Source organism: Camellia sinensis, chromosome 14 (assembly GCF_055761805.1).
Source record: "Camellia sinensis isolate YWXY chromosome 14, ASM5576180v1, whole genome shotgun sequence".
Classification (NCBI taxonomy): Eukaryota; Viridiplantae; Streptophyta; class Magnoliopsida; order Ericales; family Theaceae; genus Camellia; species Camellia sinensis.
The window spans coordinates 4,178,362-4,204,045 of NC_138974.1; the positions used below are offsets into that span (position 1 = coordinate 4,178,362).

General features: G+C 35.5%; 1 protein-coding gene across 1 annotated transcript; it reads left to right on the forward strand.

The window, feature by feature from the left end:
• Nucleotides 1-22,394: 22,394 nt before the first annotated feature.
• On the forward strand, nucleotides 22,395-24,033 carry LOC145807893 (G-type lectin S-receptor-like serine/threonine-protein kinase LECRK3). Its single transcript, XM_082906884.1, has 3 exons — nucleotides 22,395-22,685; nucleotides 22,844-23,181; nucleotides 23,269-24,033. Exons 1-3 carry the CDS (start codon nucleotides 22,395-22,397, stop codon nucleotides 24,026-24,028), a joined length of 1,389 nt encoding a protein of 462 aa, XP_082763010.1. The 3' UTR covers nucleotides 24,029-24,033.
• Nucleotides 24,034-25,684: the final 1,651 nt, after the last annotated feature.

Sequence of the window (25,684 nt, forward strand, 5' to 3'; positions counted from 1 at the left end):
CACGGAGACGCATGCCGATTTCGTAGGCGGTGTAGAGCCCCTTCACCGCACCATGAATGCCTTCACGAAACACTTCGAAGTCCTGCTGACCTACCATCGATTGCTGGACCTCGGGAGGAAAAATCTGTCGAGCAAATTCGAGTGCCACGCTTGAATCTCGAACGATCGAGTCTGCATCTGTCATGGATCTATTCCCCACGAAGACTTCAAAACTCAATGGGCGTGGGTTCGCACCAGGCTCCCTTCCAGAACGGGTTTGCGGGGATTTGCCCTGTGGCTCCTTGTCCCTCCTAGGCGACCTACTTCAACGACGAGGAGATTCACGTCTCTCCCGATCCCTCGAAATCCTACCTCTCGCGCGCGAAGGTTCGCTACTTCGATTCATGTCTCCTCCCAGCTCAGCTAGCGTCCTTGCTTCCCCTTTGCTGTTAAAGAAGAGTCTATTCGACATTTGCGCTTGTTTATTCTTCATCAAAGACTTGGATTGAGTTGCTCACTGAGCACATAGATAGAACATTCATTCATTTATTCCCTACGAGGGCAGCGCCACCGAGGCAATCTTATTAATATCGAAACCTCAACAGCCCGGCACCGACCGAGTCATGCCCCCATCAAACACTATTATTCGACAGTCTTAACTTCCGCAAGGGCAAATTCGTGAACTAGCCGGGGCAAGGGCAGATTCATCAATCTCTTCGGCTAGAATGCATCAATCTATTCGGCTAGAATGCCACAGCCGCTTCACGAATCGACTTATCAATATTGTCTGATTCGATGTTTAATGTTCATGAACCAGCTGGGGCAATGACAGATTCATCAATCTATTCGGCTTGAGTGCCGCAGCCACTTCATGAATCGACTCATCAATATTGTTTGATTCGGCGTTTAATGTTCATGAACCAGCTGGGGCAAGGGCAGATTCATCAATCTATTCGGCTTGAGTGCCGCATCCGTTTCACGAATTGACTCATCAATATTTTCTGATTCGGCGTTTAATGTTCATGAACCAGCTGAGGCAATGGCAGATTCATCAATCTATTCGGCTTGAGTGCCGCAGCCGCTTCACGAATTGACTCATCAATGTTGTCTGATTCGACGTTTAATGTTCATGAACCAGCTGCGGCAAGGGCCGATTCATCAATCTATTCGGCTTGAGTGTCGCAGCCGCTTCACGAATCGATTTACTAGTCCTATTCGGCACCAAGAGTCGATTTACTTGTTCAGATAAATTAAAGTTTAACTAATATAATTGCCAAGATTAAACTACTATCCAATCAATAGTTAGAAGGCACAACAGACAATAATCATTTTATCTAAAGTAGTGGAAGGCAAAACTCTTCATTAATATCAAAAACTGCGGACAAGTAATAGTGAAATGGGAAGGAAATTTTCATTAATAAATTGAGCGCAGATAGTAACTAATTTATACATGAAAATTACATTGAACTAACAAGAATCCACTAAACAAAAACGTACATTGAAATTGAAGATACCTAATAAAACTAGAATGTCTCCCAGATCAATCCTCGGGATCAGACTCAAGTGGTTCAACGTCCACTTGCTCATATGGAATTGGTAAGGCCAATGCAACTCCAGCGGCAGCAAGGGCTTTGAGCCACCCATGTTTGAATCCCCGATTCTCGAATTTGGGGACCTCATATACGTATTCCTTCAAGGCGGCGATTTTCCCAGCCTCTAGCGCCGTAGAAGCTTCAGATTCAGGCTTTTCCTTGGCCGCCTTCAATTCTTCTAACTCGGCCTCTGCCTTGGAAAGCGCCTCCTGGGCTAACTTGAGTGACTCCTCGCTCGCGTTCGCCCTATCCTCGACTTCGGATCTGAGCTGGTCAGCAGTCCGAGCCCTCTCCTTTTCAGCTTTGGCTCGAGCACTTTCCATTGTGGCTCTCATCGCCTCAAATTCGGCCCTGCTTCTTTCACCTTTAGCTTCAAACTTTAAGCGACCAATTCTTTCAATGGCATCACACTGCCGACAGCCTAGTTCGGCTATCCTTCCAACCATCTGCAAAACAAGTTTGGATCACCACACTAAGCAATATCGTATGCAAACCAAACCAAACGAGCAAAAAAGAAAGTATCGTATACATACCAGAAGGGCCGACTGGGCAGCGAACGCTATAGCTACCAAATCTGGCTCTTCTCGAAAGGTGGCCTTGTCAGCCGGTAGCGAAACTGAGGTGGCCAAGCTCAACGCCATGGCTGGATCCTTCATGGCAGATGCGTCAGAGAAGATTGGTGTATCTTTGATCTTTGGTTGAACAACGAAAGGGACAACCACGTCGGATTCCTCTAAGCGAGGTTGTTTGTCAGCAGGGCTGTCCTCTGAGCCGGCCTCTTCCTCGGTGGAACGTTTTTCGCCCTGCCCTTTTGAAACCAGCCGTTCTTCCGTAACCTGCTGTTTAGCCCCCTCCATCTCGGCCACAATAACTTGAGCTGTTTCTTCTCTAGTAACCGGTTGTAAAGATTCAACCGAAGCAGGCTCAAAACAAGTGGCCTCAGCTTTCTTTCGGGTGGCCATTCGCTCGGCATTTCTCTTTCTCACCATCTGCGTGAGATTTTCCCCAACCATGCCTTCAAAAAAATCGCCGGGTAGATCTCCCAAGTTTGTAAAAATATCTCCGAAGGAAAACTCCGCCCGACCCGAAGTGGACAGAGAGTTAGGCTGGTTAAGACCGGCTGCTGCAAACGCTGATTTTAGAGCTTTGTCGACCTCTTCGGCCTCCGCAGTGAACACCTTCGTTGATTCGGTAACTACTTCGACCACCGGCTGTAAGTCTTGCTCCGAATCAGAAGCTTCGAGACCAATTTGCCTGAGGGTCTTGAAGCTGGGGAAGACAAGAGCCGTAAGGTGTTGTTCGCCGGTTGGGATCGGAATGTCGTCCGTGGCCAAGAATGTAGTATAGGTAGGCTCGTACCGCAGGAGAATATGGGCGGCTCTCCTTTGCTTATGTATGTTTGGACGGCCAAAGTACTTTAGTGCAGTCTTAATTTTCGCAAGGACTTCGTCGTCAGCCGAGGTCAGAATCCTCTTCAACTTATTGCCTGTAAAAACAAAGGGTTAGACTTCGAGAAAAAGCCGAATAAAAGAAAGATCAACAAACAAGGAGTTATACGGTAACCTAGTTCACCCCTTCGTCTGGGAATAGGGTCTAGGCGATCTTCGCCTTCGTCGAATTCCCAGTTGCCTCGAACATTGACCATTACATCATCAACTCGTTTGCCAGAGCTGGCAAGCATCGTTATCAAGTGATGGTCGGTGTCCTTAGCCTTGAGAAAATAGTGCCCGAGCCGACCGGAGGATTTGGCTAAAGTGTAGCAGTGCCGAATCGCCGGAATGCCAAGATTGATCCCGAGACGCCGGTTCAACTCTACGATTCCCATTACAATTCGAAAAAAGTTTACATTGGGTTGCGAAGGAATCAAACCCCAATAGCGGAGGACGGCTCTAAGAAATGGGTGTAGGGAAAAGCAAACTCCGCCCTCCGCAATGGATAGGAGAGGAAAGACGATTGTATTTTGGTCGTCCCTCTCCATATCAAGGGTATTGTCCAATACTAGAGATAGATGGACATCATCGGGGATAGAGAAATGTCTTCAGAATCCAGAAATTCGACCCTCAGAAATGAGGTCTTTCAAATGCTTAGCCATTCTGGTAAGGACCCAAGGATATTCTAAAATCAAAGATAAATACGAAAAGTAGGGTTGCAAAGAGAAGAGACTAAAACTTACGAAAGGCAAAGGAGAAGACGGAGAGCAGTCGCAGAAAACGCGTTGGAGAAGAGACACCGACTGGCAATCCAGGAGGTTCAAATATTCAAACAAGCATGCATTCGAAGGGACTGAAGTTTCAAATCGTAATAAATGAGAGAGAAGCACGAATGAGGCGAGAAAGCGTTGTAGTGACCAAAAAGCATGTACGCGTTCTGACGTGCATCGGGAAGAGGGTTAACCGCTGAATTTTTGACTGCCCAGACTAGAAGCCAAACACGCCGACTAATTGATGCTAGTGGGGTGTTTGGGGGGCAATTGTGGGATCTGGATAATTGGAAGAGTCGGAAGCGTACTCTGGAAGACAGATACTACTCGGCTCTAGCCTACACAATCAGAATGCCGAATAATACGGATAGGCCGAATAGATATTGAACTATGGAGCCGAGTAAATAAGAGGATGATGAGTGAAAAGCGGGCCTGGCCCCGAGGCCTAGGGAACAAGTATAAATAAAGGAGCAACAGAATAAGAAAGGTATGTGAGAATTGTTGTGCTTAACTTAGAATACAAGCATTCTTGAGTGTGGAGACTGACTTGTCCGTCGAAGTGCTAATTCCGGCACCCCCAACCGGAGTGTCTATTCCTTTTTAGGTGACTATCAGCGAATCACGAGCTCCCCCCAGGATCAGAAGAGTATTTCCAAACCACATCTCCACAATAATATATTCAAATGATGCAAAATAATGACTCATGATATACTCATCACGTAGATATGTCTTACATACAATTAAACTATTAAAAGATGCAAAACAAATTTGAATTTGGTGCAACATGTATCAAAAAGATATAATATATTTTTATATTTTGTGTCAAATTTTTATAACATATATATATTAAAAAATCACAATTTATCAAATAATATTTTAGACATCATCAAAATTAAATCACATGATTAACAAAATGGGTTTTAGTTGTTGAGATATTTCTACAATAATGCAATCTTCCACCGATTACTAACCGCAGTTATCTTGATCAAAATATTCCAAATAGGCAACATTAAAGCATAACTAACAACAATAGATAATGATACTCTTAATGAGTTCAACAAGGTCTAAAGTGGAGCAATTTCAAATCATTATTCATCTAAATCAATTATTCAAATTCTCATCATTTTATCAAATCACATGCATACCTAAACTCCCAAACCGAGTTCTTTGGTTGTGGTGTATCGATGACCTATATTGGTAGGAGTTAGGATTTACTAGTTTCCCCAAAAAGATTAGGTGGCGACTCCAGGTCTAGAGATACAGTCTTTATTTGGCATTTTGATAGATTAGTAAATTTCCTATGAATTTACCAGATTTAGACCCTCACTCATTTCACATTGTACATTATGAATAAGACGGAGGTGAATTGTCGGTGTAAACACCTCATTTTGACTAACCATAAGACTTGGGTGTTTGGATGCTTCCCAATGATAAAAATAGTGTAGCTAGTTTGATAAAAGATTGTGTTTGGGCCACTGTTGGGCTCGTTGAACCTCTTCTTATTTTATCAAAGCCTACCATTTCAATATCTTTCAAAAAGTGGAGAAGGAAGAAAGCCCAATTACATTCAAGTTGACAGATTTTACAAAAAAAAAAAAAACTATTTTCATGATCCAAAGTATCAATTAGAGTTTTATTGGGCTTGTGCAACTAGATAGTCCAAGAGTTGAAGCGTGGACCCACACGTCCAGCAGGTGCGCATATTTTTCTAGCCTCTATTGCATATCTTTGGTCCACCCGCACATCCCACTAAAGGCCTCAAACCGGTTCATAGTCGCACTATGTATGTTCTATGACTGCGCCACCATTGTCCAGGCACAAGCATGGAAATGCGACCGCATGGGGATCTTTGCCTCAACAGATTTTTTTTCAAAAGATATTGTTACCTTATCGAGAGAGGCGCTTCGAGATGAAGTGTATAGACATTAGGTTCTGCCCTAATATGTAAGTAACAATTTAATAAATATAAATAACGATTAGCCAATAACATTTAAATAGTAATGGTTAAACTATAACTGTAAAACTCAAGGCTACTAGAGTCCACCAAAGAGACTTGTCCTCCTAACCATTAAGATTGGACATCGGACTATTTGGAACTCTCTCTTTTGCTACTTTGCGAACCTTACCACGGATATCTACAGTGATTATATACCGTGCAACGCGATTGGTAGACCTCAAAAGAGATGGTAAAAAAATTCAAACGCTAAATTACCAACATGTAGCAATTGACTAAAAGCCACGCTTTGTTTTTGACCTTCCATATTTTAAATTTTTCTCAATTTATTTTTAAAATTAGTCAGAAAATGACACATTAATAGTCACATTATATAAAAATATTTTATTATATATAATTCACACCTCTGACGTAAATTCAAATTTCAATATAATAATATATTTTTTATGATATGTTGTAATTATTGTGATATTTTCTGTCTAATTTTGAACATAAGTTAACTTTGGGAGCAAACTAGAAGAAAGTTAAAATATGAAAGGCTAAAGTAGGAAAAAAATAAACCTTAAAGACCAAAATAAAAAAATTGACCAAATATGAAAGGGCAAAGTGTAATTTAAGTCACGCCCCAAATTTTAATTACTCAAAAACATTACCAAAGCCTGTAATTTAGATTCATTTATTTATTTATTTATTTTATACAAATGTCCATTACCCTTGAGTAATAGAAACATAGTAATACATGTTCTCTCTTGATGATGAATACAATAATAACTGTAATACATGCCAAGCTTCTGTTGCGAAGCTACAAATCAATAATTACAAACATCAATGTACAACATTCATTTTTTCCACATCTACGATAAAATTATACATAAAAGATACAAAGACTCCACAACTCTTCGACTAATCAATCCAAATTTCTCTTCCTGAAAAGGAATAAAGCAACGAGGGGTGAGCACTAATGCCCAGTAGGAATCCCATAGTTTTACAGCAATAGCTAACACATAGATAGAAATGATCATGCATGCGGAGTGATACCATATAGTAAGGTGACATTTTGTAAATTCCAAAATATTATACGAAGAGTATCTTTTTCTTAAAATTTCATTTGGACCTTTAAAAAAACTCCTTGCCATATATGTAGTCTCTCATCATTAGCAAGTCATAAATTCTCTTTGAAAACAAGTACACTTAAGAAAAAACATCATCTTAAATTTATTAATCCGATTCCAAATTATTCCTCATTTCATTTCCATTTTTCCCTTATACTATTTCCAATTACTATACTCCATAACATCAAAATCCAAAGGATTAGAGTTTAAACATAACACAAGAGTAACAAACCCTTTTTAGTTCAATTTCTCAATTATTTACAAAACAAAACTCATAATCTTCCCTTGTAGTCACAAGAAATCCATTGAGTTCATCATCACCAATCCCTAATCCAATTACTTTTTCATTTTCCATTCTCTTCAAATAATTTCTATTTTCATTTTCCTTTCATGCCAAATTACACATCAAATTGTAATTTCACGAGTTCATCACATGTCACACATATTATTACCGACTTAACATGTTCCTCAACACGTTCCACCTTTAGCCGACTTGATACAGTGGGATAATGGGCACCCAAACTCATAACACCTTCCACCTTTAGCCGACTTGATACGGTGGGATAGCGGGCACCCAAACTCATAACACCATCCACCTTTAGCCGACTTGATACGGTGGGAAGTGGACTCCCAAAATCACCATTTAGTTTGAAAACATCCCCACATTTGCTGACTCCAAAAACGGTGGGGTGGTGGGCACCCAAAACAGCACAACCTTCCACATTTGCCACCTCCATAAACGACGGGGACGTGGACACCCAAAATCATCAGTTTTCCACATTTGCCGGCTTCAGAAACGGTGGGCTCATGGACACCCAAAAACATATTCCCACATTCGTCCAGCGATATGCGCAAACAAGGCAATTGGGCACCTTGACTCCCCGCGCAGGTACCAATTTCAACTCACCCAACACAACTCAACACAACCTAACTCAACTCAACACAACTCGACCCAACGTAACTCAACATGATTCAACACAATTCAACATAGTTCAACACAATTCAACATAATCCAATACAACTCAACATAATTCAACACAATTCAACATTACAATTAGTGGGCAATGCCAACACGTCTTCCATTATTTCCGTAACACATTAGTTCAATACACATTCACCATATATTAAAATTCCATTTACATAACAAGTACAAATATGTTCCACGACCTTCTTCATTATCCATCAAATCATTCATTGTTTTGTTACAAAAATATAACAACACATCCATAGAGGCATAAAGATTCATCTTTAAAGCGTTCACAATCCTTGGGTTCAAACTATTTCTTTACTTCTCCATATTACTATCAAGTCTTCAAATTCAATTTTTATAACACATTGATTATCAATTACTACCCAAGGTTATAAATTAAATCTCCAACATTTAATTTCTTTGATACAACTCATTCATATAACACTGTCATATTTCACAATCTCTCATTTATCATTATTCACACTCATCTTAACCCAATATAGACTTAATTTCATAAATTTAATGTTAATTGAAGTATTCTTCATTTTTCCAAAAATAAACTTCATAACTAGAGTTGAACATAAATTTGGACTTTTAGTTTTGAGGTATAAAATTACTTTCCAACTACGCAATAAAATTCTTAAATCTTCGGGCCTTTTCCCAAAATAGGCCAACCTATTAACTTATTTCCCAAACTAAGCCTAGTTTGGCCAAAATTCCCAGAATAAGCTGAAGCGTGTTTCCAAAACACACTTTCAACATGTTTCTGACCCAGGCACACAAAATGAATAAAATCATAAAAGAGTGGTTACAAAACACATTTTTAATTAAGAAAACGTTGTTCCTATTAGCGTTTTCATCTTTAGTGAAAGTGTGTTTTAGAATCGCACTTCAATAGAAAAGAAATCTATTTTTAAAAGAAAGCGTGGTTTGTAACCACGCTTTTAAAAGCCCCCGAAGTTAGTAAAATACTGTTTATTATTATTATTATTTTTATTGATTTCTCTTCGATCCACATTCTATGAGTCACTCAGTCATCTTTTAGATCTCTCTATATAAATTATTCATATAAAATATCGTATTGATAAACAATCTTAGCTACCAAATTTTATTATTTTAATATTTAAAAATAAATTATGTAATTTTGAAATTATGTTTCTCATCCATTTTTTTTAAATGATAAAATTATATATACTATTATCAGATCAATTTGATATTTACATAAATAATTTATACATAAATTTTTTTAAAAATAAACAGCATGAATTGTCTAAAGAATAGTGATTAAGAGCTCTAAAATTAGAGTTCTGATTTAAGCTGTAATGATGTGGCACAAAAAAATAAAAAGAAAATCACAAACAAGCAAGAATAAACATCATATCAAAGATTATTAGACTAAGATTTTACCATTGAATCAATGATCACCGCTTATGACTTTAAAATATGAAAGTAAAAAAAAAATATGAAAAAATATAAATTAAATATTTGCTTAATTTACCTGATAATTTTGTTTTTTTTAATTTTTATTTAAATACAAATTTTTAAATTAAAATTTTATTTTGTTATATAATTCAAATATAATTAAAAAAAGATCGACGATGGACAAAAACAAAAACAACAAATAAAAAATTAAAAATTAAAAAAGAAGAAGAAAATAATGGCCTCGAGACACGCACCCTCCTCAGAGAACATTTTGCGCAGTTTCAGGGAGATTTCGTTGGGGCTTTTCCCAAACTAAGCCCCTATACTAATTTATTTCCCAAACTAAGCATACTTTCGCGAAATTTTTGAAACTAAATATTTGTTCTTCTCTTAAATATTTGTTGCCAAGAAATATTTAAATAAAACTTCACACAGCATATACCAAACATCTAATTTGCTAATTACTACAACGAACAGGGAAACAAAAAAAAGGTATAACTATAACACTTATAACACTTCAGAACGACGTAGCTAGTTCAAACATAAGTATCCTACAAAAATAATTTGTGGAAACATTCAACATAACACAGTACATAAAATAAAACGACGAGTACAATACTTAACAGTTACATAGACAAACCTTTCACAAACTCATTGTCGAAAGAGTTATTTTGACACACACAATACATAATTATGGATAACCTAATATAATTTAGTAGACAGATAGACGTCTAATCCTCTCTCAAATCGACAATCTTAGAGTCCGAACAATCTGAGAGTTCACGGTTAGAGAGAAGTGCAGGATCCTCCTTGACAGCCTTGATAGCCTCACTATTTGGTGCTGTTCCGTTCTTCTTGGCATCTGACTTAAGTATAGATAGTTTCATATCGCAGGTTGACCAACGACGCATTTGAGAAATCTCAATTCAAAGTCTTTCACATAGTCGATCAACATTATCTGGATCTTCCTTTTGGATCTCAACTGAATATGCTTTCGGCACCTTCAGTCAATTTTCCCGACATAATCTTTCCATTTGCACGCACTCTATAAATAGTGTGAGCCACTTCAGAAGTGTAGCGTCTGCTAAATCATATCCTGTTTGATTAACAGATGGATCCTCCACGAAACACATGGATCTCGATAGTACTTGGGCATGACAAAATGTCGCTTCCCAAACCTATCATGATAAGCACAAGAGGCATCTAACAAAGCAAACGGTGTTTCAACTTCAGCATCGCCACTTCCCCTTCCCGTTCCTTTTCCTCGGCATGAACTCTTATCTTTTTCGAAGTTCCTACCCCCTGTGAGTCCCCTTCCTTTTCCTCTTCCTCGTCATGAACTCTCACCTCTGCAATTCCTACCCCCTGCCGTGAATGTATACTCCATTTGATTTTTACTCAATAAATGAATGATAGTTTCCTAGGGAGAACTGAGTGGAAAGGTTGTGTATTTACTATCACTCCTTCAGTCCTTTATATAGTTGTTTGTCAACACTATTGCCATGTGGTCATATTAATGTGATTAATAATTCAAATCTGAAATGTGAGGAAAAAACAAAGCATCTAAGTCGCGTTGCACAAAGTCACATGCCATTAAAAGCCCACATATTTATGAGTAATAAACAATCAATGCTAAACACGCTCCACACAATCAGTACTTCAATCGTCACTCGAAGGTGACTACTCACTTTTTCAAAAAAGACCAATCATCCGTCCGCTGTTTACTATGGCCATGTGAACTTGGCCATTTCATTGAGTTCTTTAATTTATTACGTCTGTTAAAGTCATTGCATCACTGCATGACTGAGAAATGTTGGACGTATCACTGCGACGACTTTGACGAGACTACTCACTGTATGATAAAAGCAAGAGGTCGTACCATAGCTACTATGCCCATGTGAACTTCAGCAATTCATAATGGGATGAGGGGGTGTCAGAACAAAACAACAAAGCAATTAGACCCTTTGTGTTTAAAAAGCCACCCTATGCAGCTTCAAATAGATTCATAAACCTTAAAGAGAAAATATTATAGAGTTGGAATGTATTGAAGATTAATTTGTAGTAGAGTACTTATAGATGGGTTTTTCGATGTATAGAACTTGAAAGTATTACAGCTAAAAGCTAACCTAGTATGCAGATAAGAACATCACCGACTTAAATCAACACATAGTTAACTTGAAATTAAATTGGTTAAATTTCTCCAATTAAATTAAATTAAATATGTAAGGTAAAAAGTGAAATTAAACTATTGTATAATGAAATATAAATTGAATTATATTTGTACGCGTAAAAGTAAAATTAAATTTCTAAGTGGATTTGAACTTTGCTTAAAACCTTCAGATATGTATTGAGTAGTCAATAAAAGTCTAAGTGACAACTCCTATAAAGTTGATGCATAGTTGTTCAGGTCATAAAGGTTGACATGACAACTCTTTTACAATAATTTGAAACATACAGCTACCATGTGAACTTCCTGAAGTATCAGTATTTCATTGTTGGCATGTGAGTTTAGAGTTTATAAGACATGAATACTTGCGTCCATCTCCATTTTGAATTTGTGCATGTTAAAACAACTGTGTATATGTGGTATAAATATTGCATCATACCACAACAAAAGTTTTATAGATATATCGAGTGATATCATCATGAGATATATGGTGGTTGATCTATATTCAGCAATGGGTTGCCATTGGGTTGCAGATGGAGATGAATTTCAATACCCATTAAATCCAAATTTACGTTACTCACATGCCGCCGTCAATACCATGAGAGCTGAGTGGGAATTTCGCATAACTCAAGCAAACATTCTCGTTCAGCTATGTCGTGAAGTTATTATTAAATTTCTTCACCGATTAGCCATGCATATGCCAATTGACACTCCACAGTTGTTGCAAAGGGCATTGCATCTTATTCGCGACGAAGTTAATCGCATGACCTAACATTTGCAAAGGTCCGAACTAATGAAGACCGTAAATGAGCGTGTCGAAGATGGGTTAATGGATGATGCGCACCAGTACTTCACCTGGAGCATGGATGCTATGTATGAATCTGATATTGAGATATCAGATGATGATGATAATGAATGAAATTGTTTAGATGAATGACCAAACTATTTATCTTGTAATGGATTTGTAATGCTTATCCACGGCTTATCAATGAAGGGAGAAATTTCAATAGTTTTTGAATAGTTCTTGTAATTCTACAAATAACAATTACCTTTGCTTTCTCTCTATTATTGTTATTTTGAAGAACGCTAATTGAACTAGGCTTTCTTGATTTAATGCATTATTGAAGTAGAATATAATGATGATACTGAATGAACTTGGTTCCATGTATGACCAAACGTTTTCATTCATTCTAATGGCTTTGCAATGCTTATATATGAGTTATCAATAGAAAGAGAAATTTATAACGAATCTTGACATGTGTACTTATAAATGTAGTGATTTCATAAACTTCAGCTTCATATAACAAATAGTTGAAATACATCCGTAAGCTAGATGAACAACAACATTGTCTTACACCCCAATAACGAAGATACGACACAACATACAAACATATGTGAAAGATAAAGGTGTTTTCTCATTCCTCATCTGACATGTAGTAGTTAGAGAGATATTTTTCATTATTTAAGACATTATGTCGCTCAATCACTGTCTATTCTCTGTTGCTTGTTTCTACCATTTCGGTGGCTAGCTAAAGCGTAAAATGTCGACATCTCCGCATTAACATTCTGTTGTTCTCCTTTTTAATTATGGTAACTACTTTTTCATAGTCACTCACATTTCGTCTGGCCATGGTCAATGAATGACGATAAGGTACCGGTGCTCCAAAGTTACGTAGATCATTAAACAATCCTTCTTGCTTTGTTACCTTGAATGCCCATTCTGCTTGGATACTAGCATAATAATCCTTCAGACTCGAGTACTTTTCGCTTTTATAGTCATAAGTAAATGGAGGTAGTAGCCACACTTTTGGATTTCTTTGACGGCATGAACTTCTTGCACCTCTTAAAGACATTGTTCATAAAATAATAATAATAATAATAATAATAATAATAATAATAATAATAATAATAATAATAATAATAATAATAATAATAATAATAATTGTAGATATATTACTATTGTTATGACTTGAACAAACATCATACTGGGGGTAGCGCTATTTATAGACATGCAAAAGAGATGACATGGTGACGATAATTGAGATGTTGGGGCACTATGGAAGAAGTGATACCCGTGATATTATTTTATCTTATTCATTTCATGCAATCTTGAGTAATATGTTGTCTGTGACTTTGTGTACCTGTGATGTAGTCACTTTGGCAGACTTAATCGCCATTCAATTCATTATAGTTGCTTTTCTGACACCCCTCATCCCACTATGACAAGGTCAAGTAACATGGCTTGTTTTGGTGTCGCAGTGAGTAGTCGCATCGGACATGTACTTGCAGACCAAAATTACAATTTCATAAAGTTAGAAACAAAAGCAGAAAATGAACGGACGTGGTTGTCAGATAAAATAATAATTGTGGGTCGTCTTTTTCATAATGCAATCCCTTCATATTCGAGCAGTGAGTTGTCAAATTAATCAGTAATGCAGTGAGTTGTCACATCGCCACAGTAAACTGTTTTCCGATGCTTGCTTTTTTAATATAGTAAGCAGTCACTTCGAACTGATGATTTTCAATACAAATTGGCGTTTGCAAAAAATTATAAATTAAATCATAAAATGAAACATAAGCTTTAATTTTCTTTGTTTTAAAGCAATACTATTCATAAACAACTATGAAATAGAGTGAAAGTAAATACACAACCTTCCAACTCACTTCGACCTACAAAACTATCGTTGATTTTTTCACTAAAATAATGTTCAAAACAAAACAAAACAAAACAAACTAATAAAATGGCCACCTAATATGCAAAAAAAATTGGCACTGCAGCGTATATTTTATCTTATTTTCACTTAATGAAACTTCAAAGTCATCCCCTTTTCCCCTCTTTGTATTTTCTGCTTCTTCTTGTACTCGGTAAATTACACTTACCTCCCTTGAGATTTTTGACAAATACAGAAATCTCTCTTGTAATTTTAATAATTACAGAAGTCTGCCCTACTTTAACTGACAATATCAAGATTCCCTCATTTTTGTACTGTTGTCCACCCAACTAATCGAAGTTGCTGATGTCATCAAAAATAAATACTGAAATGCCCATAATACGCTCAAGTGTCTTGAAATGCCCTTGAGCTAAGTTACAAGAGATAAAACCGAAATTATTTTCTCAGTCGCAGACAGCACTATGAAACACACTTAATTAATTCAGTACACATCTTTTTTTTAATTTTTTTTATTACATTTCTATCCTTCAATCAAATTACCAACATACCCCTTCTTTTCTCCCTCTCTCTCTCCCTCCCTTCCAACTCAACCCTAACCTTTGCCATTTCTGACCACCGACAATCACCTCCCTTCCTTCTGATCATCACCACCTTCATAGCATTCCTCTCATCTTGCCCGACATCCATTACATAGACCATCTCCATTATACTAATCAAAGTTTTAATTTGTGTATGGTGTAAAATGATGTATATTGAGACAAAATTAAAAGTTTTAATTTGTATATGGTGTAAAATGAATAAATGGTATATACTAAGATAAGTATGGATGTTTAAATAGAATTACCTATGGGGACGCATTTTCCTATTCTCACCCCCATCTCCATTATACTAATCGAATATAGTTTTATATAATATATATAATTTAATTTTTTTCAAATATAATAAGACTAAAACACTTAAATATTATACTTAAAACACTCATTTTCATTTCTTTATTTTTCATTTTACATTTTTTAAGTCTTATTTTTTTTAATTTATGAAAAATGTTAATAAAAGCCCTAAGGCTTATTATTATTATTATTTTTTATATATAGATAAGCCCTAACACTTATTGATAGTGTTGAAAAAGTGTGTAACATGTATATTAAAAGTGTATTGAAATGTGTAAAAATATTCTGGAATATATGGGAAAATGTATTGGGATTATAATTTTTTTGATCTTGTTATGGGTACTTATTAATAACCCCTAGCATGACCTATAAATTATTATCTATAATATACTATATTGTCTCTCATTTTTATTAATACAGCCATCCTTAATATTATAAAATTACCTCGTCCGTATTTATCTCTCTCAATCTGATATGAGTGGATCCCTACATTGGCCTGCTCATTATCATTCTTAATTTTGAGTCTATCATTTTAAAACAAAAAGTTTAAATTCAAAATTTTGTAAAAATTGGTATCCAAAAAATTTATACATTTTATACTAAGTTCAAAATTAAAATATTCTTAATAAGCCTCACTCAAATGGAGTCCAAATCCAAAAGGTCCAAAATTATTATTTTTAATTCAGCTAGCAACGAAACAAAAAAATAAAAATAAAATAAAATTAAAAAGAGTATTGTTTAATTAGTAATTTTGCAGTTTATTATATTATCCATTGGAAATGATATAATAGATAAGCTTCATTATGCAAGTTTAATTAGTAACTTTGCAATTAAAAATATAAGAAGAGTAACATTTAAGTGAAATTTTGTTGCATTTAAATTATTGTTTTCATATAATTTTATATTTTTAAAAATTGTGTACTGAATTTTGGTAAACTATGAAGTAACAAAATCATTTATTTAATTATTTTTATCTTTTTGAGTTCTTAAAATGATTCCTTAATATCTTAATCCGTATAAGCAACTTTTAGTAATTATGTTCAAACAATACTAATAAATATAAAAAATAATTAAAAAAAAGTCTTTAAGAGAGTTTAAAAGAATTATTCATTCTCTGTTGCACTTATTTTTATACAGAATTTACAATTTTTATAAGATTCTTATTATCTTCTTTAAGAGAGTTTAAATTATTTTTTATTATTTTTGTGAACATTTGTCTGACAATCAAAAAAATAAAAACCCTAGAATTTAATTGTGAATTAAAAAATAAAAAATAAAAAAACCCTAACCCTAATTTGTGAATTCAAATTCAATTGAAAACCCTAGAATTGGGTTAGGGCTAGGGCTAGGGCTAGGGCTAGGGCTAGGGCTAGGGCTAGGGCTACGATTCAATCTGTGAATTCAAAACCACAATTTCAATTCACAAACGCTATTCTACCCACATTGATATCAATTTCAATTCGCAAAACCCTACTTTGTTATGTACCCACATTCACATTTTCACAAACAAAATCAACACATATAAAATTCAAACTGAGAGAGAGAGAGAGAGAGAGAGAGTGAGAGGAGAGAGAGAACAAAGGGAGAACAGGTTCGGGGGGGAAAAAAAAGAAGTGTATAAAAAGCGTGGTTGCAAATGAGGGGGGTGGGCCATTTTATATAACTTTTAAAAGCGTGGTTACGAACAACGCTTTCTTTTAAAAGAAAATTTTCTTTAAAAGCATGGTTTCTAACTACAATTTCTATTGAAAGCGTAATTCTGAGACACGATTTCGCTAAAGATGAAAACGCTAATATGAAAAACGTTTTCTTAATTAAAAGCGTGTTTTGTAACCACGCTTTTATGATTTTATTCATTTTGCGCACTTGGGCCAGACACATGCTGAAAGCATGTTTGGAAAACATGTTTCAGCTTATTCTAGGAATTTCGGCCAAACTAGGCTTAGTTTGGGAAATAAGTTAGTAGGTTGGCCTATTTTGGGAAAAGCCTCTAAATCTTCATTTCATTATCTTATAACAAACTCCGTATCATCCATATCATTAACAATTTCTTCCCCCAAATTTTGTTTCATATTATCACATGATTTGAAATATCAATAATATAGGTTCAATCGCAACTTTTACATAATTTCCAAACACTTCCAAAATTCAATTAAACTTGTATATGTGCAATTTAACACTTTAATTTCATGATACTACTTTCAATTTAAGCAAAACCTTCATCTAACTTCATGAACCAAACTAGGGTTTTAAGAGAAATAGAAACTTTTCACCCAAACACTTTTTATTCCAACTCTCTTATTAATTATACACCCAATTTCATAAGCCCATAATCATAACCCCAAAATTAAACCCCAAAATTTCAAACCCTAAACCCTCAATTTCATGATTTATCACAATATGCTAAAAAATGTAAGTATTGTGTTTATATAAAGAAAATACCACAAATCTATCTATAAATGAGAGTATTGAAAAAAAACTAGAAACCTCTACCTCAAGGATCAAGCAAGAAAAGCCAGGCTCCAAGAAGAATCCTTCACAAATCCAAAATCCAATCGGTTGAAAATGTTGAGCTTCATGTATTCTTCACTTTTTAGTAAGGGATCTTGGCCAAATCTGTGAGAAATGGAAGGTATTTGGGTCAAAAATTTAGGGTTTTTCGGACCTAGGATGAGAGGAAGAAAGAGGGAGAAGGAAAGTGCAAAGAATGATCTAGAAAATCACTTTTTAAGTTGCTGAATTCGAGCAATCCGCTCGAGCGCCACTTTCTGCACTCGAGCGTACTGGCTTCCAGCACAGATACTAAAACTTCAAACGGGCATAACTCTCTCATTCGGACTTCGTTTTGGGTCGTTCTTGTGTCCAAATCGAAGCCCCGTAAACGATATTTCCAATGGCTCTAGCCTCACACCCAAATTCAAAGTGTAGAAAAAGAAAAGAGCAAAAGAGTGATCGCTGTTCGTAGGAAAATTATTCGAATCAAAGTTTTTGGTCTAATCTTACTTAGCCATCATGTTATCACTTCAATCAATGCCCCAAAATAAAACAAGGAGGCTCCAAACACAATAATAAAAGGTCAAAAACAATTCCACTAGTCCCAAAAATTCAGATTCAACTAGGCAGACTGCTCGAGCGTCCAATCTTGCGCTCGAGCGAATAGTCCAACAAGGCCGACCGCTTGAGCGAACACTCCTGCGCTCGAGCGGAAATTCACAACTCCCAAAATTTCGGACAGACTGCAAAAGTACTGGGAGCCTCACAAAACCGCTCGAGTGTTAATTCTTACGCTCGAGCAGAAGGAAAATTTTGGAGTGTTACAATTTACCTTTTATTTTCTCTTTGTTTTTTGAGAAATTTTACTTATATCACCAATTTAACTCCTCACACCCTCAAAATTTAACTTTTTTTATTTTTTATTTTTATAGTTTCTATAATTCCTTTATTACCCTAGTCCTTAACCTTGTTTCTCATCCATGCACCCAAAACCAGAAAAACCCAAATCCTAAGCCTATGTTTGGGAAGTTGGGTTTGAGAATTTTTTTGGCTAAAATAGCCACAAAAAAACAAAATAGGTTTTTTAGTCCAATAAGACAAAATATCACATCTAACCCATAATCATTACATTCTTCTCTCACAAAAAGCCAAAAAAACCAAAAATCCTTCACAAACCAGGCTTTTTAACCCTAGGTTAAAATAGCCAAGAAAAACCAAAAAGCCAACCCACCTCCCAAACGAGGTCTCCAACCACCATTTTCACCGCCGCAAGCCCTCCGGCCACCTTATTCTTCTTCTGCCCCAAACCTAACCCTGATTTTGTTATCCGTTGCTGCCTTCTACAACTGTCGTCGCCAACACCACCACGCAATCACCACCCTCTCACTATCACTACCATCGTATGGAGTTGTTGTCGAAGAAAGTGCCACTGCCACTTTTGTCTCTACGATCCTCATGATGATGATGATTTGTGGTATGAGAGCTTGGATTGGTAAAATCCATGGCAAAATTGTCTATGATCCCTGTGGTCATTGTTCTATTAACCCTAAAGGTCATGTTTTACAAGGTTTGTCCATCTCTCTCTCTCTCTCTCTCTCTCTCTCTATTTGTATACATATGTATGTAATGGACTACAAATCTCATGGATTGTTTACTCCTTAGTCAAATTTATGTCCATCAAAAAACCCGATTGAATTGAATTAAATTAATTGTGATGTTGCTTGGTGATAGGAAAAGTTGACCTTGATCTTGATGCTATCAATATTTTAATTTCAACTTTATGGTTTTGGTTGCGATTTATGATAACCTTTATAAGTGACCTCCATATCTATGTCGGGTAAGGCTGGGTTTTTCTTTACTTGTTGGGCTGCAATTGTAAAGAACTAATACAATTATGGCATGTTTGATTGGAAGGATTAAAGCATGGGATTAGGATTATTAATCCGTGGGCCCAATCATCCTATGTTTGTTTTGACATTTTGATTTAGGATTATTAATCTAATGGATAATTAATCCAACAAATTTGTAGGATTATTAGTAATGGGGTAGGGATGGGATAGTTAATACCACACTAATTTGATGGGATTATTAATACTTCACTATTAGTGTTGTGAATCAAACATGGCCTTAGAGTGGTAGAGTGGCAGCGCTAGTAGTGGGCCAATGGAGGTGGTGGTGATCGGAGAGAATTAGGGTTAGGGTTTTAGGTTTTGGGTGTAAAAAGGAGGAGGAGGAAGATTAGGGATGAAGGTAATAAAAGAATTATAGAAATTTTAAAAAATATAAAATAAAAAAGGGTTGCTATTAGCACCTGTCTAAATTCTTTAGATCCCCCATTTCTTTGAGTCCCCACTGTAAACCCTAAATTTCAATAAAAGTTATTTGAACACCCCACTTAATACCAAATTTACACTTATTCATAATATTATCACACCTAAGGCACACCAACCTAATTTTGCACACCCTCTCTCCTTCTCCTTTTGATGACCGTCCATCTCCTATTGAAAAGAATGCTAACGGTCATTACATCAGTAAACACCATTGCCTCAGTGAAGAGCATATTGCATCGACGGTCCATCATTGAAATTCATGTCAACTCTTAATGAAAGGAGGAATCAACTCAATGGTGTCCGAGGAATACCATCAAAAAACTCATCGGAAATTCCTGTCTGCCATTATAGAAAACTTGTCCAAAATTCCTCTTAGGTAAATATCGACTCCCCATCTTATCAATAGCATTGCCTATTTTCTTCCTATCACATTTTTATTTTTTGGTTTATTTCGGCATAAAAGGGAGTTTTAGAGGGAAAAACCTTCATGAAAAACACGATTTGGTGTTGAAGATACAAAAATTGAACCATTTGACACAGTGCTGAAAATAAAGGTTATATTCGGTTCAACATTACCAACTATTTACAAACTGTTCAGAACCTATATATTGAACTAAACGTTTGTGTTTAGTATTATGTTACTGAACATAATCTTAATAGCCAGAAACCAGTACCGAACAGTTTGAACAAAAAAACAATGATTGAAAATGATCGAGAATGTTAGTATAAGACAGATAAACTTACCAATGAAAAACCAACCTTATCAGAATTGTTGTCATCGTCCCCCATTGCTTTACAAGGTGAAATAACTGATCAAGAGTAATACGTTTCACTGGAAAAGAGATTTTTGGTTCAAGATTTCTAATTCAAGAGGGTTTATGATGGTGATGAAGAGGATACATTCAAGGTTTAAGATGGTTATGAAGAGTAACAAGTTTAAGGTTTAGAAAGTTGGAATACATAGAGTTAGAGGTGGAGGTGGGAGTGGGTGTGCAATATTATATAGTGTTAGTTCCTATTTGGTAGGTGGGTGTTCTATTAAATGATCTCATTTAATGTAATTTTATTTTAAGGTATAATTGTAATAAAAGAAAAATTAGAAATTAGGGTGTCCAAAAAATTTAAGCATGTGTTAATAGTAGTCTAACAAAAAAAATTAAATTTTAAAAGTGTAAGTAGTTAAATTGGTGATCTAAGTAGAATTTTCCTTATTTTCTTGCATTCTTAATGAATTTTTATATGTGTCGTGATACTTTAACGATATTTTTGGATTTTTTATTTTTATTTATGGGAGAAAATAAAAAAGCTGGAAACTGTGTGGGCTATTTCAATTTTGAACTTACGAAACGAACACAAGGTTTTGTTGGTAAAGGCACCCATCAAATGTTGAGAATACTAGAAATAATCAAATGTTGAGAATTCCCTAATAAAATAAATAAATAAATAAATACACTTTTTAATACTTATCAATTTGAAGATTTAACTAATATATGATGTAAATATAAAGTAATACAATTTTAATACTTTATTAGCGCACTTGAGGGTGCTTGACTAATTGGATACATATGAGAGCATGGCAAATATTTATTTATTTCTTTTGCATGATATTTAGTGATTCAAAAACATATAGGCTTGAAACTTATTTTCAAATTTTTTCCATGTATAAAAAGTTAATCCTCCCCACTTAGTACATGTGTATTGATCTGTTCACTATATAATTCATTCATAGCCAAGTTAATACCTAATTCATTATAGATATAATGAATTCACAATCAATGGGATTATTATAAAAGTACTTTTCTCATTAATTCTTTAAAATTACAAGCTAGCCAATTCTCATTTTTATTAATTGTCATTCCATTTAAACTCGTCTTTTTTGTATTGCACATATCATGTGAGGTGAAAATAAGTCCAACATTATGACAATTATCGATATTTTAGACTTTTAATGCTCCAGGCAGCTATATATGTGGCTCTGATAGTGTCATTGAAACCATACTAGTGATCCACAATGTTGTCTTTTCTTAGGGGTAATAATATTAAAGAATGTTGACCAAAGACCAAGTAGAAGGAAGGGATACATTTGAAATTATGCTATGGATAGAAGTCTTTGCTGAAATGTACAGATTGACTTTAAAGTCTTTTCCTTTGCCTAGAAAAACAAAAACACTTTCGTCTTTGTTTTTTTTTATTTATTCATTTCCATCTACCCAAATCGAGCTTGATCAATCTATCAATGGCTTGTTCTCTACGTCATCATCCACTCTTCTTCTTGTTACCCTTCATTCTCCTGCCATTTTCCACTGTTGCTCAGACTAATGGTATCGTGGCTGTGGGTACATCTATCGCTGCAAATAACAAGGACACCCCATGGCTGTCACCCTCTGGTGTTTTTGCATTTGGGTTTAAGCCACTTGAGGAAAAGAATCTCTTCTTGCTTTCCAGTTGGTATCACCAAATACCAGACCAAACCATTGTCTGGTATGGGTATGATGGTGTCCCTGTCTCAATTGGTTCCAAACTAGGCCTAACTGTTGACAGAGGGCTAGTGCTCAGTGACCCTCAAGGCAAAGAATTGTGGAACTCTCAGCTCAACAATGTTGCTTATGGTTTATGAATGATACTGGCAACTTTGTACTTGTGCGCAGCGATTCTTTCTATCTATGGGAGAGTTTCAAACATCCAACTGATACCATGTTGCCAACACAGATTATGGAGTCCGGTGGGGTATTGAATTCTTGCCTTTCGGAGACCAATTTCTCGCAGGGAAGGTTTCAATTCCGTTTGCTACTGGATGGGAATCTTGTCCTTAATACCAGAGACATGGCTACCAATTTTCCTTATGCTGCTTACTATATCAGCGACACGTATGATCCCTCCAATTCGTCCAATTCTGGTTACCAAGTGATCTTCGACCACACAGGATTTTCATGTACATATTGAGAAGGAATAACCAAAGATTCTATATCAAACCACAAAGCATGTTGTTCCCAGCTACTGAATATTTTCACAGAGCAACTCGGAATTTTGATGGAGTTTTCACCCAATATTATCATCTGAAGACTTTCAATAGCAGTACAAAGTGGACTCCTATTTGGTCACAGCCAGATAATATATGTGTTGATATTGCTGGAACTGAAGGCAGTGGGGCTTGTGGGTTTAACAGCATTTGCAGACTCAGTGATTATAGAAGGCCAGATTGCAAATGCCCGCCAGGGTGTTCGTTACTTGATCCAAACAATACGTATGGAAGCTGCAAGCCAAATTTCACACAAAACTGTTTAGAAGATGACATCAATTCTGCGGAAGATATCTACGATTTTGAGACACTAATCAATACTGATTGGCCAACATCTGACTATGAACATTTGGCGCCTGCGACTGAGGTGCAGTGCAAAAGGTCTTGCATCAATGACTGTTTTTGTGCTGTTGCCATTTTGGGAGAGGGTAGTTGCTGGAAGAAGAAGCTGCCACTTTGATATGGGAGAGAGGACAGTGTTGTTAATTGTCATGCTTTCGTGAAGTTTAGGAAAAGCGATCCTCCTCGAATTCTTCCTTCTCCTCCGGGTCCAGAAACAAAGAAGAACCAGGGGGCCTTAATTCTTGCTGGATCGGTTCTATTGGGTAGCTCTGTGTTCATCAATTTTGTATTGATTGGTGCTGTTTGCTTGGGCTTTTTCCTCATCTACCACGAGAAAAGCATAGAAAGTCATCATGGCAATCACAGTGCTGTGGAGACTAATCTTCGTTGTTTTACTTACAAAGAGCTTGTAGAAGCTACAAATGGTTTCAAGGAAGAACTGGGAAGCGGAGCTTTTGGTATTGTTTACAAAGGGGCGATACAGATGGGTTCCAGAGTTGTTGTTGCAGTGAAGAAACTAGATAGGGTGGTTCAAGAGAAAGAGAAGGAATTCAAAACTGAAGTAAATGTAATTGGGCAGACACATCACAAGAATCTGGTCCGACTGCTCGGATTTTGTGATGAAGGACAACATCGGATGTTAGAGTACGAGTTCATGAGCAATGGGACTTTAGCAAGCTTTCTCTTTGGGGAAAAGAAGCCAAGTTGGAACCAAAGGACCCAAATTGCATTGGGGATTGCCAGAGGACTTGTGTACCTGCATGAAGAATGTAGTACCCAGATCATCCATTGCGATATAAAGCCTCAGAACATACTTCTTGATGATTATTACAATGCTCGGATTTCTGACTTTGGGTTGGCTATGTTGGAAAAATATTTAATATAGGCATATTTTTTAGCCTAAGATTGAGTGAGCCTCAAACCTCTTTTGGAGTGGGTCCGAAGAGGTGAAGTGTTTGGGGGTGGGTCCGAAGAAGTGAAGTGTTCCTTGCCGCGTGGCAAGTCACACGGTGAAGACGGAACGTCAAAACCATTTTTGAGTGAATGTGAAGTTGACATCGTTTTCGGGTCTAACATTAATTTTTTAGATAAAATTCATTTGAATTTTTTCAATAAAAATTATTGTGGCATTTTAATTTAAATCTAAATTCAAATTTTAAGTTCTTTAGTGATTTCCTAAAATTTGTACTTCTTCCTTTATTAATTAAACTATTCAAATAGTTTAATATATATATTTTCCAAACAGTTTTATAAAACTTTTTCACCTTTAGTATTTTTTGATTAAACTATTCAAATAGTTTAATAATAAAATATATTCCAACAGTTTAGAACTTAGTCCACCAACGGCTACTTTTTCAAATTATTTGGAGGAAAAAAAACTGTTCCATGTACAATGGGAAAAATCTGTTTGAAATAGATTGCACCTGTTCATTTGAATTCACATCTGTTCATTCAAATTATGGTACCTGTTCGGACAGCAGTTTTGCCTATATATACCAACTTTCCAACAGTGGTTAGTATCCGAAAATCAGTCTGAATATTTGTCTCTTTGCTGTCCATTTTGTTCTAGTGCATTTATTCTTCATATATTAGTTTTAGAATAAATATTCAGAGAGTTAGATCACAGGTTTGGTTCGCCGAACAATTTATTATGGAGTGCTACTACAAATTGATTAAGATCATTGTATCCTGCGAGATAGACGCCACTCAACCGTAAGCACCGTAACGGGGCGAATCTGACTTAAGGACAGAGTATCACACACTCGACTTGGTCTTTGAATTATTTATTCGGTTCTACAAAATAAAAACTGTAAGTTTTATTTTATTTTGTTTGAATTGTTTCAATTTATTTTATTTACATAGAAGATTGTTCCAACAATCTTAAGATAGATTCGAATTATTCTGTTTACAGAATTTTTCGTTTGTTTCCGTTTATCTTTTTTCTTTTAAGAAATTTTTTTTCTGTGGATTTACAAAATAATATTCTGGTTGGAAAAATAAATAGTGATTATATGCTATTTGACAGATAGTAGTAATATACTGTCTATTTTTTTGACAACTAGTAGTACGATACTTGTGTCATTAACAATTCAGAATATATTTTTGTGGAATTTTGTCAGAAATTAATTTTGGTTATTAGAAATTATTTTTCTGAGTTTTCATTAATTGAAATTCTGTTTCAGTATTTTAATTATTGAAGTGTTACAGAAATTTAATTTTCTGTGTGGAATTAATTTTATTAAATAAAATTTTATTTTATTTCCAAACTAATTGAAAAATAAAAGTTATATTCTTATTTCTTTTATTTTATAGAATTTAATTTCCTGTGTGGAATTAATTTGTTTAAATAAAATTTTATTTTATTTCTAAATTAATTGGAAAATAAAAGTTACATTCTTGTTTTTTTATTTTTTACAGAATTTAATTTTGTGAATTTGGTTTAATTTTTTGTGTAGTGTAAATTCTAATTCTAATTTTGTTTTATAAATTAGAATTGATGGCTACTGAAACTAATGTCCAAACAAGTACTACTGTGGTGGCT

Excerpts from the sequence above, each read along its gene's own strand:
- LOC145807893 (XM_082906884.1), top strand. The coding sequence starts at position 22,395 with ATGAATGATACTGGCAACTTTGTACTTGTGCGCAGCGATTCTTTCTAT. Across the intron at positions 22,686-22,843 it reads CGTCCAATTCTGGTTACCAA|ACTTTCAATAGCAGTACAAA; the intron begins GTGATCTTCGAC and ends TATCATCTGAAG. Across the intron at positions 23,182-23,268 it reads ACTGAGGTGCAGTGCAAAAG|AGAGGACAGTGTTGTTAATT; the intron begins GTCTTGCATCAA and ends TTGATATGGGAG.